The following is a 17,902-nucleotide window of genomic DNA, read 5'->3' as shown; positions in this document are numbered from 1 at the left end:
GTTTCTCTGAATTCTTGATACTCATCAATCCATGTGGAGCCCATCACCATAAAATGCACCATATTTACTCAGCCAGTCCCAAGTCAGTGAGCATGTATTTTGTTACAAGCTTTTTGTTATTACAAATAAAGCTTCTATGGGTATTTGGGAACATATGGGCCTTTCCTGGCTGTCATTAACCATTGTGAGGTATAAACCCAGTAGTGGGATCTCTGGGCCAAAGGGTAGGAAAATTTAGTGCCTTGAAAGCATAACTTCAACTAGCAGATCTCAATCTGTGTATCACAGATGGGTCAGACTGTCAATTTATTTATGTCTATATTTATTTCCAGACAATAGATATTCAAAGTAGAATTACTATTATGGGTGGAGGGGTTCTGTGAAAAAAATTTAACATCAAAAAAGGGTTCTCAAACTCAAAAAGATTGTGAAGCAATGCTTTAGATTCAACAGGGTCACCAGATTGAGAGCTACAAAGGTATAGCTCTGTCCAGAATGACCCCTTCTATTTACAAGTGAACAAAGAGACAATGAAGGATTGTCCAAGATCAAATAGATAGGAATCCATATCTCAGTTCTTCTATTCATCTATCTTTCTACCCCTTTATTCATCTCTCTATCTCTCTCTCCATCTATCATCTATCTATCTATCTATCTATCTATCTATCTATCTATCTATCTATCTATTTATCTATCTACCTATCTATGTATCTAGCAATCTATCTAGCTATCTATCTCAGATTTAGGCTAAAAAGGATCTTAGAAGCCATGTAGTCCAATCCTCTCATTTTACAGAAAAAGAAACTGAGGTTTATTGAGGCTAAGGTATTTGTCCCTGATCTCACTGTGTCAGAGACATGCCTCAACTCCAAGTCTTCCTACATCCCAGGTCAGTGCTCTCTTCAATGTTAATTCATATTTTCAGAGCATTTCAGGTTTTACAAAGCACTTTCCTTATAACAACCCTGTTGGGGAATCAGTCTAAGTTTTATGACACCCATTTCACAGATGATGAAACTGAGATTTAGAGATGGTAACTTGCCTCAGGGTCACACACTTATGGGTTGCAAAACTGGTCATGTCAAACTCAGATTTTTCGACTTCAAAATTGGGGGTCAGTGAGAAAGACTGGTGGGAAAGCACTTGGGACACTCCGTAGAAAGAGCGCTCTAGGCATAGATTGTTGAAATGAACTCAGTTTCCTTCTGCAGCCATTAGTTCTCTGGAGCAGAAGCCATGTAACAGTGGAAAAGAGGGTTGTATGTGGAGTCAGATCTGGGTTAAAATCCTGCCTCTGCCACTTTTTTGCATGTGAGATGTTGGGGGAAATCACGTCACTTCTGTGGGGATCAGTGAAGGGTTAAGAGAATATAACATCTTCCCCGTCCATTTATAGGCTTAAGTGACCACATGTGTTCCTTTTTTCCCTTGGAACAGGGGCTATGTTCCCAGGTCTAAAGGTACACAGGTATTTCAATCACAAATGTCTTGCTGCTTTGAACTCTGGCCCAGTTCACAGCTGTGATATATTTCATGCTGAATCACATAGGATTTTACCCCTTTTGGCACTGAGCTAACTGGGCACTGAGTCACATGTGTTGTGATGCCCTCTGGCTCTGAGCCTATTAGTGGAAAACTATATATCTACTGGGAGGTTAGTGTTTTGCTTTGGGGCTCACTTATGGGAAGAATGTTGGCCTAAGGTCTTTGCGATTTGGCCAGATGAGACTTTGGGCAGTCGCTGTTAAGGGGTCCCCCGGCTTTGTGAACCCAGATGTGGGCACTCCCTGGTGTGGTGATCATGTATCTATTATTCTGTTTAGACAGCTGGAGACCTGTCCATTGGATTCTTTCTTGGATACTCACTTCTCTCTTTACATATATACTTGTATGTCTTTACATATATACTTGTATGTCTTTACATACATACTTGTATGTCTTTACATACATACGTGTATGTCTTTACATACATACGTGTATGTCTTTACATATATACATGTATGTCTTTACATATATACTTGTATATCTTTCTCTTTGTTTAATTAAAGCAATATTATTAACCCCTTTGAAGCTATCTTTCCTTTAGAAAAGTAGATCAAGGACCTGTGTTAGCAGCCTCCCGTGCGCTGCTGTTTTTGGTCTTACACCTCCACAGCAGCCGTAGTGTAACACTCCAATTAGTTCCCTCATTTGTAAATTAAAGAGTTAGTCTGGATGGCCTTCAAGGTCCTCTCTAGCTCTAAATCTGTACATGTATGAGAATTACAAAATTGTGCAACTGAGGGAAAAAAAACCTTTGGATTGTCTGCTCCGAATGAGGCCCTCTGCTTAGATGCATTGGTGGTTTGGTTCGAGTCACACAAGGGTCTGCCAAAGAGAGGCAGAATAGCACAGTGGAGCACTCGGCATCCTGGGAGACCTGAGTTCCAGTCCCTTCTCCGACCAACACCAGCTGTACGACCCTAGGTAAGTCACTGATCAGAACTCTGGGCAGCTCTCTACAAAGCCAGGAAAGGTGTTGACCTGCCTTATTTGAAGAAGTCAGCCTGCATGTCAGTCAATCACAGGCACAGTCACATCGAGTTAGGAAGGGACCTGAGATGATGATGATGATTGATAATGATGATGTTCATAATAGCATATGTTTATGTGGAGCTTTAAGATTTGCAAAGGGTTTTATACAGATGATCTCTTGAGATAATCCTCACAACAACCGTTTTACAGATGAAGAAACAAGGCCCAAAGAGGTTCAATGACCTGCTCAGTCATGTGATCAGCATTTGAAACCAATTCCTCTGACTCTACATGGAGTACTTTTAAGATTATTTATCTATGCTTCTTCCAGGGGCTAAACACACCTACCAAATAAAGCATCAGACTGTCATTAGTTACTTTTCAAAGAGCCATCATGGTCTGAATCCAAGCTACAGAGATTCCCCAGTCCACCATGGTTGAGAGACTTATTTTATGAATCTGTGACATTAATCAATCATTAAATACCTACTATGTGCCAGGCAGTGTGCTATGCTCTAGACAGGGAAAGTGTCTGTTTCACTGGTGGGGACCATTTTTCTCCGGCACCTGCCATCACCAAGTTGGCAAAGCTAAGCCTGGGCCAGTGGGACTCAGTTCATCCTCAGCCCAATTCCCTTGGGTCACCAGGAGGATGATTACTTTGCCATACACACACACACGCACACACACACACACACACTGCTCACATGTATATAATTATAGATAGTCATACACATACCTACACATGCTCCCATACATACATGCATGAACATATGTACACATACATACAATATACACATGTATGTGCTGTATGTACACACATACACATACATATATCTCACTAGCAGGAGAGTTTTCATCTCCCACAGGGACTTGGAGGAATTGCCTCAGGTTCCAGGGGTGCAGTGGCCCAGCAACACACCTGAGCCTTGTGCAGAACATCAGTAAAGTTCAAGGTAAAAATAGCAGCAACCATCCACAAGGGCATACAGTGCTTTAAGGCTTGCTAAATGGTTTTCCTCACCAGGATCTTGGGAGGAAGTTGTTATTGAGTATTGTGAGCTTTCTTTTATAGATGAGGCAATTGAAAAGTTAAGTGACTGGCCCAAGGTCACGCATGTAGTAACAAGAGAGCTGGGATCTGAGTCTGGGTTCACAATTTTGCTTCAAGCTAGCTTAGTTTATTGGGGTGACTGTATCTGAGGAGACTGATCTAAAAATGGATATACCCTGGGGGTGAGCTCCTTAAGGAGCTGATTAAGTCAGAATATAGCCAGAAACAGGAGAAGATGAAAATATGGCAGTACACTTCCCTCTCAGCCTCAGTCTCTTCTCTATAAAATGACAAAGGCTTGTATTTTGAAGGCTTTCTCCATCTTTCAAAGGCCAAGTTCCAAGGTCCCTTCTAGCTCTGACATGTGTTCTGGTGTCCTATGTTCTTAGGACCCTCCCAGTTCTGACTGTCCATGTCCTCAGATCCCTTCCAGTTCTGCCAGTCTGTATTCAAAAGGCCTTCCCAGCTTGAACATTCTGTGTCCAGGAGAAACCAAAGAAATTCTGCTCTCAGATTCTTTGCTTTAAGCCAGAAGGGCCAGTGCAAAAACATCCTGAACCATAGAGTCATAAGCACTTTGTAAATCTTGAAAAACATTATATAACACCTATGAAAATCTCCTCTAGGCATATTTCATGGGATGGGGGAGGAGTACGGAGAGGGAGAACTTGGTAGGCAGCCAAGTCACTAAGCATTTATTAAGCACTTGTGGTGTGCTAGACAGTACTGAGTATGTCTGCACAGAGGCATAAAGTGTAGCTTCATGACTGGAAGATTATTAAAGGTGAACCTACAAGAGTCACTCCCAGTCATAAAGAAAGCAATCAGTCCAGAGGGTCAGTGGCACAGAAGTCTAAGTGAATTGCTTTCAGAGAAGTATCCTCTACCTTAAAAGATATGCTATCCTGTGTGAGTGAGGACTCCAGTGGGAGAATGAGCCCTCTACCATACAGCAGAGAGGAATTCTGGGTCAGGCGGCAGAGCTGGTGCAGGCCTGGAGACAGTGACCTTTCCAAAGGCTTCAGCCAGGTGGGACAGAGCAGGGATGGCATTCCAGATCTCTGCTCCAGGATCAAAAAGTCTAGTAAAAAATATGAGTCTGGAAAACCTGGGAGGACTTATATGAACTGATGCAAAGTGAAGTGAGCAGAACCAGGACAAAATCCACAGTAACAGCAACATTGTAACAATGATGACCTGTGAATGACTTAGCCATTCTCAGCAAAGCAATGATCCAAGACAATTCCAAAGGACTTATAATGAAAAAATGCTTTCCACCTCCGGAGAAGGAACTGGTGGAGTCTGAATGCAGATTAAGGCATACTTTTTTTTTAAACTTTATTATTCTTGGTTTTTTTGGTCTGTGTTTTCTTTTGCAATGTGGCTAATATGGTAATGTTTTGCATGATTGCACGTGTATAATCTATATCAAATTGCTTGTCTTCTCAATAAACAGGGAGAGAAGGGAGGGAAAGAATTTGGAACTTAACATTTTAAGAAGAAAATGTTAAAAAATTTTGTTTACATGTCATTGGGAAAAAATAAAATAAAAATTGCATGTAAAGAGAATGGTCTGACCATAAGCCCTTCAGAACCTGGAACTTTTCTAGTCATTTTTACATTTTTACATAAAATCTGTGATCCACCTATGGCTGACTCCTTGCTGTAAATGTAATATGTGAAATCTTCAGACTCCATATTTTTGTCCTGGCTGTTCCATGCTTGGAATTGCTTGGAATGCTCTTGCACTCTCTCTCTCTCTCTCTCTCTCTCTCTCTCTCTCTCTCTCTCTCTCTCTCTTTCTCCCTCCCTCCCCTCTCCCCCCACCCTCCACTTCTTAGCTCTCCTGGCTTCCTTCAAGTCCCAGCAAAGGCCCGCCTTTTAGAGTGGCGCTTTCCCAGTCCCTCCACACCCCACCCCATTTCTTTTTCCTGTGATCATCTACACTGTATAAATCCTATACGTATAATTATTTGCATGTGGTCATGGATTTAGAATGTAACACAGAGATGTAAGTATCTGAAGAATTCTCACCCAGGACTTCCTAGCTGCAGGTCCAGTGACCTAGCCACTCAAATGGGGGCTACCCTTTCCCTGATTCACAGGAGTTGTGAGTGAAGAGCTTTGCAAGCCATAAAGTGCCGTAAGAAATGTTTTTGTCATCACAAACTAATCTGTTCATTGATGTTTATTAACATTTTAATGGTCTTCGCAAAACAAAGTCATGTGAGAGGACTCAATGTACCAATGTTTTCCCCCTTCCTAGAAAACATATTTGATCTGCAGCAGCTGCAGCAGTTTATGCTGAACATAATACTAATTCCAAAAAGAGTATGCTGGGAGGAGTCATTTGATCTCAGGGATCTCTGGGGAAAATGTTTGGGATGGGGAGGAAGGGTAGACCAGAGGTAATATTAATAGCTAGCATTTGCGAAAATCTTTAAGGTTTGCAAATACGTTATTTCATTAAATCTCATAATCCTCCTGAGAAGTAGGTGCTACTTATTCCCATTTTACAGATGAGTAAAGTGAGGCAGTGAGGTTCATTGACTTGTCTGAGGTCACACAGCTACTGAAGGACAATTTCTAGTGATGGATTTGGGGAAGCAGAGTGGTGGTGGAAGACTTCCAAGCACTATTTTATTTATGGCTTTTTTGGGAACCTGACCCAAGTGGAACATATAAAGGGCCACGGAGGAGACCAAAAAAAAAGACATTCAGATACCCATTTAGGCATCTCAAAGCTCGTGCACTAAAAAAAAAAGTTCCATGACTGCAGGCCTTTATTCTTTCTCTCCATTTCCACACGATTCTAACCAGATCCACTTTCTAAGCCTAGATAGAGAACATGTCCTTGGCCAGACCAGATACAGCAGGTGTCAAGCACACACCAAGGGCTGCACTTGGCCAGCAGTACTCCAGAGTGAAGCCAAGACCAGATTAAAATAGAGTTGGGAAATATTTAACAAAACCAGTAAAGATACGATAAAACACAGGTAACATTACATTTTAAAACCAAGTCAGTATGTGCCTGCAGGGATCTTATTATACAAGATCAGTGGTCCCCCTTTCTGTTTACTTGGGATACATTGTGGTCCACAAAACAGTGGAAAGCCACTTTTTACAGCAAGCCCTCTCTGATTCCCCTAGCTGCTGATGCCCCATTCCACTTACTTTGGACTAACTTATAGATTCAGGGCTAGTAGGAGCTCTAGAGATCATTAAATTCATTTCCCCTCTCCATTGTACAGATGAAGAAACTGAGACCCAGAGTTTAATTCTTTCCCCTCTCTACCATGCAGGTTCCCAAGACATTTGCCCTGTTTACGTGTATCTTGCGTTCACGTAACTATTGTCTCTGTTAGATTGTAAGATCCTCAAGGGCAGGGATCATGTTTTATCTTTGTATTCTCAGGACAGTTCCTGATACATCGTAAGTACTTAACAAATGCTTGTTGACTGACCACTTATCTCTCCTAGAATGTAAACCCCCCAGAGCAGGAATGATATTCCTTTTTGTATACTCAGCACCTACCATACAATAGGTGTTCTAATAAATGTTCATTGAATGATTTAGAGTCATCCCTGAGATATAAGCAGGAAGTATTTTGTGTTTCCGTCTGTACCCCCAGACCCTCCTTGCCCATGTTTGTGGAACGAATGAGTGAATGAACGGAACAGTAAGGAATCAGTGAATGAAAGAAAAAAGGGAACTTGAAATGTGCCCAACAAATTTAATGAGTAATCAAACCATTCCAATTCCAAGATTCAAAATGGCGAATACACTGGAAGAGTGATGTCTTAGAAGACAGAACACGACTGTTTTTAGTACAGGAAAAAAAACAACAAGGAAAACACCTAATGTCAGCTGACAGGACTTCTCATCTGAATTCAGGTTCACATTCTAAGCTGCTTCAGGGAGAGCTGGTCCTGGGTCCCCTAAGGAGTTAGCCCCTCACAAAGTATGGATTCACATGCCTTCATTCTACGCCCCCCTCCCCATCCCCAGGACCAGACTAGACCATCATCTTTTTACTCCCTGACATAGATTCTTGTGCACACGACGTCATCGGCACCAAAAGTCTGCAGCACAAAGGAAGAAAAAGCGTGGATCAGTGCATAAAATAGTTTTTAGGTGAACGATACTGCTCATTTTCCCATTTGGAAGCCTGTCTGCCCGACATCTCATTTTTTGGGTTCTCATGCAAAGGGTAAAGAGGACAAACAGAGGTTCTTGAGTTCTCATGCAAAGGGCAAAGAGGAGAGACAGAGGTCTCGGTAATTGCGATAAGGATGAGGGCAGCAAATAAGAAAGGATTCTTCTGTTCAACTTTCCATCCTGGGTGGCATGAATTCTAGCGGGAGTTCCCTGGCAAGAACTTCAAGAGGGAGGACCTGGCCTCTGGCATTTGTGAAGGGGGCCCTACTCTGTTTCCTGTTGTAGTGGACAGAGCAGAGGAGAGCCTCACCGCAGCCTGGAGAGGTCTCCCACTCATTCTCTGCTCTCCACCCTTGCTCATTCATCCCTCAAGATCTCCTGATCTCAGAATCAGAGCTGGAGGAAAACAGAGAGGGATGAAAGAAGGTCCCTTGAAGGCTATAGCTAAGCCTGGACATGTTCATCAGACATGGTTTTGGAATAACAGTGATGGGATTTTCACTTCTGAAAACTAATTAGGTAAACAAACTTAACCATATCTTTGCATTCGGGACATAGCAACAGTTGGAGGAGGGGGGGTCACAAATCCTTCTCTTACTTCCTGTATGACCTTGGGATAGTCATTTAACCTATCTTGCCCTCAGTTTCCTTATCTATAAAATGAGAAGGTTAAACTAGATGATGACCACTTCCAGATCTCTGGTCCTATGACCCTACGTCTTAAGGCCCAAATACAGAAGGCAGAATGAGGTGATGTAAAGAACATCAGACTAGAGTCAGGAATGGCTTGTGTTGGGCCAGATCACCAAGCCTGAGTCCCAGCTTGGCCATTAATGAGCAGCATAATCCTGGACCAGTCAGTCACTTAGCCTCTCACTCTGAGTTTAAGTGCCCCCGCTCTCTGCAAAGGATAGTAAGAAAACAGGGCTGCTTCCTAACATCCCTTCCATTTCTAATTATCTCTAAGGCATGTGAGTCTTTTGAAGACTTTAAAGCCTGGTTCAATTTAAGGGATTATAAATTAGAAGTCACTCTTTGTGCTCACTACAAAATGTTTTTATAAGAGCAGAACCAAGCAAGATGTAAATGGGTCCCCAATATAAAACTGAAGATAAGTCTAAGCAGGGGAACCTGGAAAATACCCAGATGTTCCATGAAGACGCACTCTGTAGACTCCTCCTCTACCAACTCGAGCATCCCCCACCCCCACCCAAGTCTTCTATTTTCCCACCAGGATGTAAACTCCTTGAGGGAGGGTCTGCTGTGTTTGCACATATAACTAAGCCCCAATTAGTGCAAATATGAATTCTGTTGATGTAATCCATATTTCAAATAATTTTAACTTTATATAGTATGAATTTGAATACATGTGGGATTCATTATTTGCCTTCATTAGTACCTAGTCTTTATTTCCCCAGCACATAGGGCTGAGCCTGATACCCTCAATCAGTGTTCTGTTTGTATCCATTTACTACCTACTTCTCTTCTTCTCACACTGGCCTTGAGCTCCAAAAGGAGAACTATAGGCCCCAGAAATCATTCTGGACAGGCTCTACTTAAGAATCTGTCATTCATAACCTGACTAACCTCTAAGCTTCAGTTTCCCCATCCATAAAAGGGGGATGTTGTACTACCTGACTCCTACAGTCCCTTCTCAATTTTAATTTACAATCCTATGATTCTAAAATTCCTTATCTGTTCCCCAAGAAAACTTCTAAGCCCGATATGATCTCACACATCCTGCAACTGATACACGGTAAAGAACACACACATAGGAAGGAGGGAATGTCCTTGGAGTCCTCAGGCTCAATTTTAAAAAAATATAGTGGCAATCCATAAATTAATAACCGTACTCCCCTAAGGCCATTATCTGCTAGCCACAGTTAAATGGTCCAGGCTACCACACTCCACTGTCCTTACTCTAATAAAAAATGCTTGTTCAAAATGGCCACTCCATTTTGTCAAAATAATGTAAGAGATAGGAAGATGACTCTAAGTCCAGTGTGTCATCCACACAAAGTCACACTACCATCCTAGGGCCCAAAAGGACCCCAGGGCTTAGACAGCTAGCACGTCAAGGCACTTCATGTATGTTGTCTCATTTTTTAAGACTCATGGCAACCCTGCAACGTTGTGGGGATCAGCAGTCCCATTTTAAAGGTAAGGAGGCTCAAATCCAGAAAGGTGAAGTGAGTAACTTACTCAGAATCATGTAGCCATAGTACTTTGCTACCTCTACAGAGTCTAACTTTTACTCCAACATCTTGAACCAGTGACCATCTAGCCTATGCTTAAATACACCCAGAAATGGAATGTTTATTAACTTCCACTAATGAACAGCTCTTTAACATTCAACAGCAGGTACTGCGCTAACCCCTGCAATGTAAGCTACAGGCAGGGGCTTTCTTTTCTCTATATTCTTAGAAGATAGTACACTGTGTGGTAAACAGTAGTCACTTAATAAATGCCTATCAAGAGTCCTTGAAATTATGAGCACTTTGTTCAAATCCCAGTTCCCTTATTAGCAGTAGGGCCATGAGCAAGTCATTTTCTCACCATCTGCTTTTGCAAGATGGGAAAAGAGACTTCTGGGGTGCTCACTGGCAAGGCTAAAGGCAAATTGGTATTCATCCTGTACAGCAAAAATGAAAGCAAGGCGAAAAGCTGTTTGCCTGAAGCATCATTTACCCTCCTGCAGGCAAGGTCACCTCTAGCTGTTCCTGCTAAGAAACAGTGTGCAAAATGTGATGACAGTCCCTGGTTAATGAATGGACAAAGATATTCCCTCTAGGTAGCAGGCCAGTCCAAATAAACACAAAGTCAAGAGCTGTCAGGGACCTTGGTATCACCTAGCCCACCCTCCTGGGTCAGGCTATTATATTCTTCATGGCTCAGTCTCATAGACTGAGTGCAAACAGATCAGTTTCACCTCTTGGTCTCAGGTCCTCTGGAGGTACCGGCAGAGTCATAGAAGGAATGATAGCCCTGGGGTTCAGAGACCTGGGTTCTCTAGAGCTGGGGGACAGACCCTGGGCAGATCACACCCCCACTCAGTCTCAGTCCCATCTTCTCTCAAATGTAAGGAGCATCGGCACTACCCTACCTCCCTCGGAGGATGATGGGAGCAAAGTTCTTTCTATCATATTAACGAGCTATCAAATTAAAGGTTTTTGTTGTTATTATTATCTGCAGAATGACCTCCTGAACTGAAATTCTCCTCCCATTCCCCATCTGCTGAAAAGTCTACTGAATCCTCTAAGCAAATGATGAGATGTATTAGACAGGATCCAATGGAGTTGCTTCTCAAGGGGCAGTTTCTGAAACCTCTATCTTATCCTTTTTGGGAGGTGGGGAAGATATGTAGAAGCTGAGAAGGAGGGAGAAAGCAGAGGGAGTGAGATGAAGAAAGTGACAAAGAAAAGTGGAACACAGAAAGAGACAGAGAAAAGAGGGGAGGAGGAGGGAGACTAAAAGAGGAAGAAAGAGAGGGAGAGAGAAAAGGAGGGAGAGACAGAGACAGAGAAAGGAGGAAGGAGAAGGAGGCATACAGAAGTTGGGGAGAGACAGAAAAGGAGAAAAAGAAAAAGAGGGAGACAAATAGGGCAGATAGTAAGAGAGGCAAGGGTCAGGCAGAGACAAAGTCAGAGGAAAGTGGAGAGGGCAAGAAGAGTGGGAAAGACAAGAGACAGAGAAAAGAGGAATGTATAAGCAGTTAAGAAAAAGACACCAGTTAGCAATGAAAGTGGTTGGGGAAACGTTCACTTAGCAGGGTAAGAAGGGCCTCACCAGAATCAGCTCATCATTGGCCAGCTCCCGGGTCCAATATGTCTTTGGGCCATCGCCCTCCACCAGAGTTTGTGTGCAGTAGATTTTATTTTCATTCTCCCAAGTGGGCAAACTCTGCAGGCCAGAAAACATTAGCACCATGAATTCTACTTGGCGGAGCAGACCAGATCAAGGCAAGAGAGAGTAATGGCTGCTGGGAAGCAACAGCGCAGGATCAACGATAACGAGGCTGAAAAGATACGTTGTCAGAACGGTACAAAACCAACTTCCCCGGCTGGTTAAGTGGCTTGTTTGAGTACAAACCCACTTAGAGCAGGAGATGGATGGGTCAAGAGTCCTCAGGCACAGTTTATGTCTTGAATTCCAAATTAGACAACGCAGTTTTTCTTTTGTAAATACATTAAGACACAGCTTTCCTTTAAGACACTTAGAGGCTTAATTAATGTCAATGCATACGAGAATCAAAGACTGCCCAAACTGGAAGAAACTTAAGAGTGTTTTATGGGCTAATAATCCAAGAGCTGACACACTTAGTCTTACCCTGCCCGAACCATCAGTTAAACTGTTTGGTGGTTTCCTTCTGTGACACCTGAAGTATTTTATTTTGCTGGAACTTGGTTTTAGTTATTTTTGCTGCTCTGCACTCATTCTGGGCTGAGCAAAGCCTTATCCAGTGAACCTGGCCATCTGAGAGCCCTGGAAAAGCTGAGGGATTGCTTCCTGGGTACCAGATATGCCCTGAGGAGAAACAGATCGCTACTTGCCAGGAGTGTGCTAAAGAATGGGATGAAACCAATTGAAAGGGAGAACAGTACTGGCAGGGACGGCTGAGAGAGATGATTTCTCCTGTGCTGCAGGAGGACGAGGTGCAAAGGACGACCCCCTCTGCTTTGCTCCCCCAGTGTTGTATTATTATTCTACAAAGCAGGGGAACAGCTGGGCTTTGGGGATGGAGTGGGGGGGGGGGTGGATATGAGAGAGCAGTAATGAATGTACACATAATCTCTTTATAACTAACACATGGGAAACATTCATTAGGCAGCATCAGGGGAGGGAGCAGAGTTGGAATAAATAAAGGCCCGCTCTCCAGACTGTGTGCCCTGGGAAACTTTTATCTATCAAAACTGGCCTCCCCACCTACAGACTCCCTATCCATGTGTCCAAATGAAGTCTTTTTCTCTTATTAGGCAGATTCTCTATCCAATTTTATGGCTTTTGTTCTAACCCAGACTGCTCTTCGTGTGAACAATCATTTAACTAGGACTCAGACTCAAAACCGATGTCACTAACCGCCTGTAACACGTTTTGGGGGTGGGATGCAAATACTTAAAACTGAGTAAGGCTGTTTAGAGGCATCCCAGGGCTTTGGATGCCAAGGATCATAACTCAGTTGGAGGAAAAATAAATCATTTCACACTCTTTGGAAATTTGTTTCTGTTTTCTTTTAAAATTGCACTATGAAATACTTTTTTTTTTTAAAGGTAGGGGGTCTGTTCTATCAATCTTCAAATAATGGGGAGTTAGTCCAATTGCTTTTCCATCTGCCCTAGAAGGCTTTCATTATTAAGCAGAAGCAGAGCTCCCTTACTCTTTCAGAGGGAGGCAGAGCCAAATGCAATTTCACCTTTACAAAGACAGAAATGAAGGTGGCTGAGGGTTTTTTATTTCCTGTATTTGTGGTTTAAATCTAAAACTGCATTACATGCTTTAGAGGGGGAGAAAATAAGAAATACTTACACAGGTTTCTTCCCCCCGCCCCTTTCATTCTTTCTATCTCAAGGATGAGCAGCCAGGCTTTTTTTTTTTTTTGCCAGATTCCTAGTTTCTTGGCATTTGGAATGCATAACATAAAGCAGTTTTTTTTTTTTTTTTTTGCACAGGGGAAATTTACTCAGTGGTCCACCCCTCGATGACTGTAACTAGATCCAAAAGCATTCCTCCAACACATTCCTAGCCAAACGGGGGGGATGGGGAGGGAAAGGATGCTAGGCAGAGCCATCATTTACACCTGTGAGCAGAAACAACCTAATAAAGCTGTTTAAGCTTAATCACCTGGGAGTCTGCTAGAGAAAGACGCTGCAAAGTTGAACTTCGGTGGAAAAAAATTTATGCCACCCCAAGAGCCTATATTTCAAGGCAAAAATTCATTACAGGTAAAAGTGGGCAGTCCTCCCTCCGGCTTTAAAGATATTTCTCTCCTCCCCTCCCCCATTCTAGGCTTTGGGCTAAGAAAGCTAAGGACACGGCCAGTCTGTCCCTCTTACAGGTGACTGACAAAAAATGATCGATATACACAAACCCTTTAAAAACCTCAGAGAGCAACTCCAGCTTGGACCAAGGAGGACAGAAGGCCGTGTCCAACGGGTTGATTTTTTGTAGCTGTAGTTCCCTAAACCAAAAGACTGTGAAGATTACGGAGAGGAGAGGGCAAGGTGGGCTGGCTCAAACTGGAGGCGACATGTCTTGGTCCGGGGCTGCCAAGGTTGGCTAAAGGGGAAGGAGGGGTGTGACCCGGGGCACCAGTCACTCCCAACTGAGGCCAGAGACTAGGGGGCTGAGGGACTTTAGGGTACGGACCCTGGCTGTGCCACTAACCCTGTGTGTGTCTCAGGCGAACCCCTTTCTGAGTTTCGGTATTCTAATTCGTAAAATGAGAGTGCGCTGGGCCATCCACAAAGCGCCTTTCCCGCACTGCCAGTGGATGGTCCTGGGGTCCGGTTGCCCTTGGCCCACACCCACCAGGGTCGCCTTACCCTGCACTTGCGTCCATCCACCGTCTCTTCATCGAAGCCTTCGCCAACCTTGAAGTTGATCTCAGTGGTACGCACGGTGGTGGCGGTCTTGATGTAGAACTGGTCCCCGTCCTGGCGGATCTCCACGTGCGGCTTGGAGGCTGCGGCCACGGCCACCTTCCTCAGCATGGCATTCACACCTGGCCCCGGGAAGGGGAAGGAGGGCAGAGATCGGATCAGAGAAAAGAGGAGGCAAAGGGAGAATGGGGACTAGGGCCGGCAGCGGGGATCTCCAGGTGGAAGACTTCCCCGTTATCGCTTAGCGCCCAGCCCTGGAGGAAAGAGGCCGTCCAGGCTACAGAGGGTGGCCACTAAGTTGGGCATAGAGGACTCGCCTCATCCCGAATCCCTGCAGCCCGGCTGGGTCAGTCTTACCTAGAGCCTTGAGAAGCTCGTCGAAATTCTCACTGCTCCGCATTTTCCAGGTGCCAGCGAAGTTGGGCATGGCGTGGGGCTGGGCGAGAGACTGGTGCACTGGCGGTGCTGGCTGCGCGATCAGAGCGAAGCGCTCGCTGTGAGCCGACTGCAGGACTGCGCCCGGCCTTGCCCAGAGCGGGAGTCACTAGCAGAGAGCCCCCACCCCCACCCCCGCCCACTGCTCCCCCGGGACTAGGCTGCGGCCCGCCCCGCTCCGCCCCCCACTCTCCATCGGCCGCGCCCTCCACGCGGGGCGTGGAGCAAGTCCTATGTAGATGGCGCTGGGACACTCGCTATCTGGGTAAACCTGGGCAAGTCCCTTAACCTCTCGGTGCCTCAGTTTCCTAGTCTGCAAGAGGAAAGACTTGGATTCGACTCCCTCTAAGATCACATTCAGCTAGGATGCTCCGCTGCTTGCCGCCCCTACCCTCTTTGCTCACAAATAAGAGGAGGGGGCACCTTAGTGCCCTGCAGCTCTGCGGGCCCTCTCCCTCAAGCTCTAACTGGGCGTGGGGGGAGGGGGAGGGAGTAGCAGGCACCAGAGCATCCCCCGTCATAAAACGCTGGACGGACCACTTTAATCATCCCTGGTGAAAGGGATTGCCCTCCAAGAAGTAGACCCACTGTGTGTGGGGGGGGGGAGAGCCCCGCGTGTACGTGTGTACGTGACTCTCCCTCCCACTCGGGCCCCGGGAGTCCGCGGCGGGAGTGGGGAGGCTTTCATGGAAAATTGACCAGCTCTCGAAATACTGCAAGGCCCCCAGTCTCCGAGTACCCTAGTGGAAGACAGCAAGAAGAGGAGCCAGAAAAGGGGTCCCGGATAGGAGGAGCGGATCTTAGAGATAATGCGGGGGCCCTTTGGAAGAATTCTCCCCCGCCCTCAAACCCGCCCCATCCCCGAAAAATAACCAAAGCGTAGTGGGGTCCTTGCAAAGAAGCTGAGCTTGGGGCACCTCAGCAACCCGGAGCCCGATTCAATGGGTGGGACCTGCCAGCGGGCCTTGGCGTCCGGCCCATGGGTGCCCACGCATGGCCTGAACCCTCCCGGGGCAAAGAGCTCTTGGCTCGCAGGATTATGAGCGGGTTCTCACCGAGGTGTCTCCAAGGAAGCGGGGAAGATTGCGCCCTGCGCTGCGCCGCCTTGCGCCCCAGCTGCTGCCGCTGCTGCTTACTGTCCAGGGAGGGAGAGATGGCGCGCAGGCACTTCCGCAGCCCCAGATTCGCCCCCTGGGATTCCCCCTCCCCCAAGGGCGGGCTCACTGGGGCGGCCACTCTCTCCTGCACCCGGGCCTTGAAGGGGTGGCGCCAGCACCCACCCATAGCCCAGCAGAACCCGCCCTGTCTGGTTCGTTCTGCCCCTGGAGCTCTGGCCAGGGATGCCCCCGAAACTCTGCAGGGCACGTGGAGGCAATGTCTCCTGCTATTCTATTTGACCCAAGACCTGCCCAGGATGGGTTAGGATAGCATCCATTCCTTCTCCCCTGAACCTATTGCACTGTGTTTCACCCGGGGGCCCGCCAATCTCACTGGCCACAAAGTAGCCACGGAGCAGCAAAACCTCACCATTGCAAAGCTATACCATTGCAACTGCCTGGACGGGAAACACTGGGAGGAGGGCCATTACTAGATCGGGATGCATCGATGTTTGCATTTTTCTTTTTCTCATGTCATCGCAAAAAGTCTTAGCGTTTCGGGTGAGCGGCACCAAACTGATTGCTTTTGAAAGGTGGGCAAATGCAATTCGCTTTATTTACCCTCCGTGCAGGCCTGCTCCAAGCTTACTCCCCAAATCCCTCTTTGAGGAAAGGATCTTCCCTCATTCACTTACACTTTTGTGGGAATGCAAATCATTCCTTTCTTCCTCCAAGGGTATTTGCATTAAATTTTTTTAAATCTTGAAAAAATGACTCCTTGATGTTAAGCATTTAAGGTTTAGAATTAGTTTCTGCAAACATGTAGCAAGCACTCAGCAGGTGCAGCCCGAGTGCTAGGTTCTAGGGATACAAAGAATAAAAAAAAAGAAATAGACTTCGTTGGTTTAACAATTCACGGAGGTGGGGGAGGGAAGGGAATGAGCATTTCTAGAACGCCTACTAAGTGCTAACTAAGCACAGTCTCATTTGATACTAACAATAACCCGCGGAGTTTGTTATGCCCCTTTTTACAGTTGGGGAAATTGAGGTCAAGTGACTTGCCCAGGGTCACACAACTAGTAAGGGTTTGCGGTCTCTTTTGAACTCAGTTCTTGGTGACTCAAGACCGCTGGTCTGTCCACCTAGCTGCTTCTACACAGCTGGGGGTGGGGTGGGAGGGGGATTGGGGAATGTACAACACGTGGCATATAAGTAGGTTACAAGGTTGATAATAAGGGGGGGAAAGGAGAGATCCAGATGAAATGTTCTAAGAAAATTTTTACAGGAAAATAAAACTAACACGAAGAGTCTGACTGATAAGGACGGAGGGCTTCCTGATGGGGAAGGGGGTGGGGGGAGTGTCCAAGGCGTGAAGGCAGAGAGGGCAGCAGAAAATGGAAACTCAAGTTCTGAGGTCTGTTTGGCTGAAATATCTGGTTCTTGGTGGAGAGAGACCATGACAGAAGGCTGGAGTCAGTTTGTTAGGGGCTCTAAATGCCAGACTAAGGAATGTTTGTTCTATCCTAAAAGCAATAGGGAGCCACCATTTTTAAGCACTAATTTTTGAGGGGGAGAGTATACCTGTCAGACCAGTATGCCCTGTCCTGTAGAAGAAGAATTGGCTTTCTGCACTTTGTCCCAGAGGCCAGAAGGAGGAACTCTGAGTGATAATAACAGAGAAACCGTTTTTAGTTCAATGTTAGGTAGGACTTCCTAAGCACCAGTTATCCATAAGTGGAATAGAAAGGTTTGCCTTCTGTAGTACTCTTCCTATAAAGACTGGGTGAACAAACATTTGAATATTGGTCATTTGAATAGGGATGTTATTTTAGCAAAAGAATGAAGGATGAATTAGCGAGAGGGAAAGATTGGAGAAAGGAAGACACTTACAACAATATAAATGAGAGGTGGGGAGAACCCTCGCCCCACTGATGAAGAGGTTTAGCTTTTGCCCGAATTTTTAAGAGGGGTATCTGTGAAATTGATTTTTAAAAATTGGAATATTTTACTAATTGTTTTCCAATATGTAAGGGAGCTTGCCTAATTG

At 45.3% G+C, this 17,902-nt stretch overlaps 1 protein-coding gene across 1 annotated transcript; it reads right to left on the bottom strand.

Annotated features, from left to right (window-relative positions):
- Positions 1-7,288: 7,288 nt before the first annotated feature.
- On the bottom strand, positions 7,289-16,090 carry CRABP1 (cellular retinoic acid binding protein 1). The gene is made up of 5 exons (XM_072628612.1): positions 15,814-16,090; positions 14,681-14,792; positions 14,267-14,445; positions 11,514-11,627; positions 7,289-7,651 (listed from the first exon to the last, which is right to left on the bottom strand). The coding sequence occupies exons 2-5, from the start codon at positions 14,748-14,750 to the stop codon at positions 7,601-7,603; spliced, it is 414 nt and encodes a 137-aa protein (XP_072484713.1). The 5' UTR covers positions 14,751-14,792; positions 15,814-16,090; the 3' UTR covers positions 7,289-7,600.
- Between the last annotated feature and the right edge of the window lie 1,812 nt (positions 16,091-17,902).

The sequence above is a fragment of the Notamacropus eugenii genome, chromosome 1, assembly GCF_028372415.1.
Source record: "Notamacropus eugenii isolate mMacEug1 chromosome 1, mMacEug1.pri_v2, whole genome shotgun sequence".
Taxonomy (NCBI): Eukaryota; Metazoa; Chordata; class Mammalia; order Diprotodontia; family Macropodidae; genus Notamacropus; species Notamacropus eugenii.
This window is presented reverse-complemented; position numbering and strand designations above follow the sequence as displayed.

Coding starts and splice junctions, on each gene's coding strand:
- CRABP1 (XM_072628612.1), bottom strand. CDS start 14,750: ATGCCCAACTTCGCTGGCACCTGGAAAATGCGGAGCAGTGAGAATTTC. Junction 14,446..14,680: donor CGAGCTTCTCAAGGCTCTAG/GTAAGACTGACC, acceptor TCCCGGGGCCAG/GTGTGAATGCCATGCTGAGG. Junction 7,652..11,513: donor CCAATGATGAGCTGATTCTG/GTGAGGCCCTTC, acceptor TTTGTGCTGCAG/ACTTTTGGTGCCGATGACGT.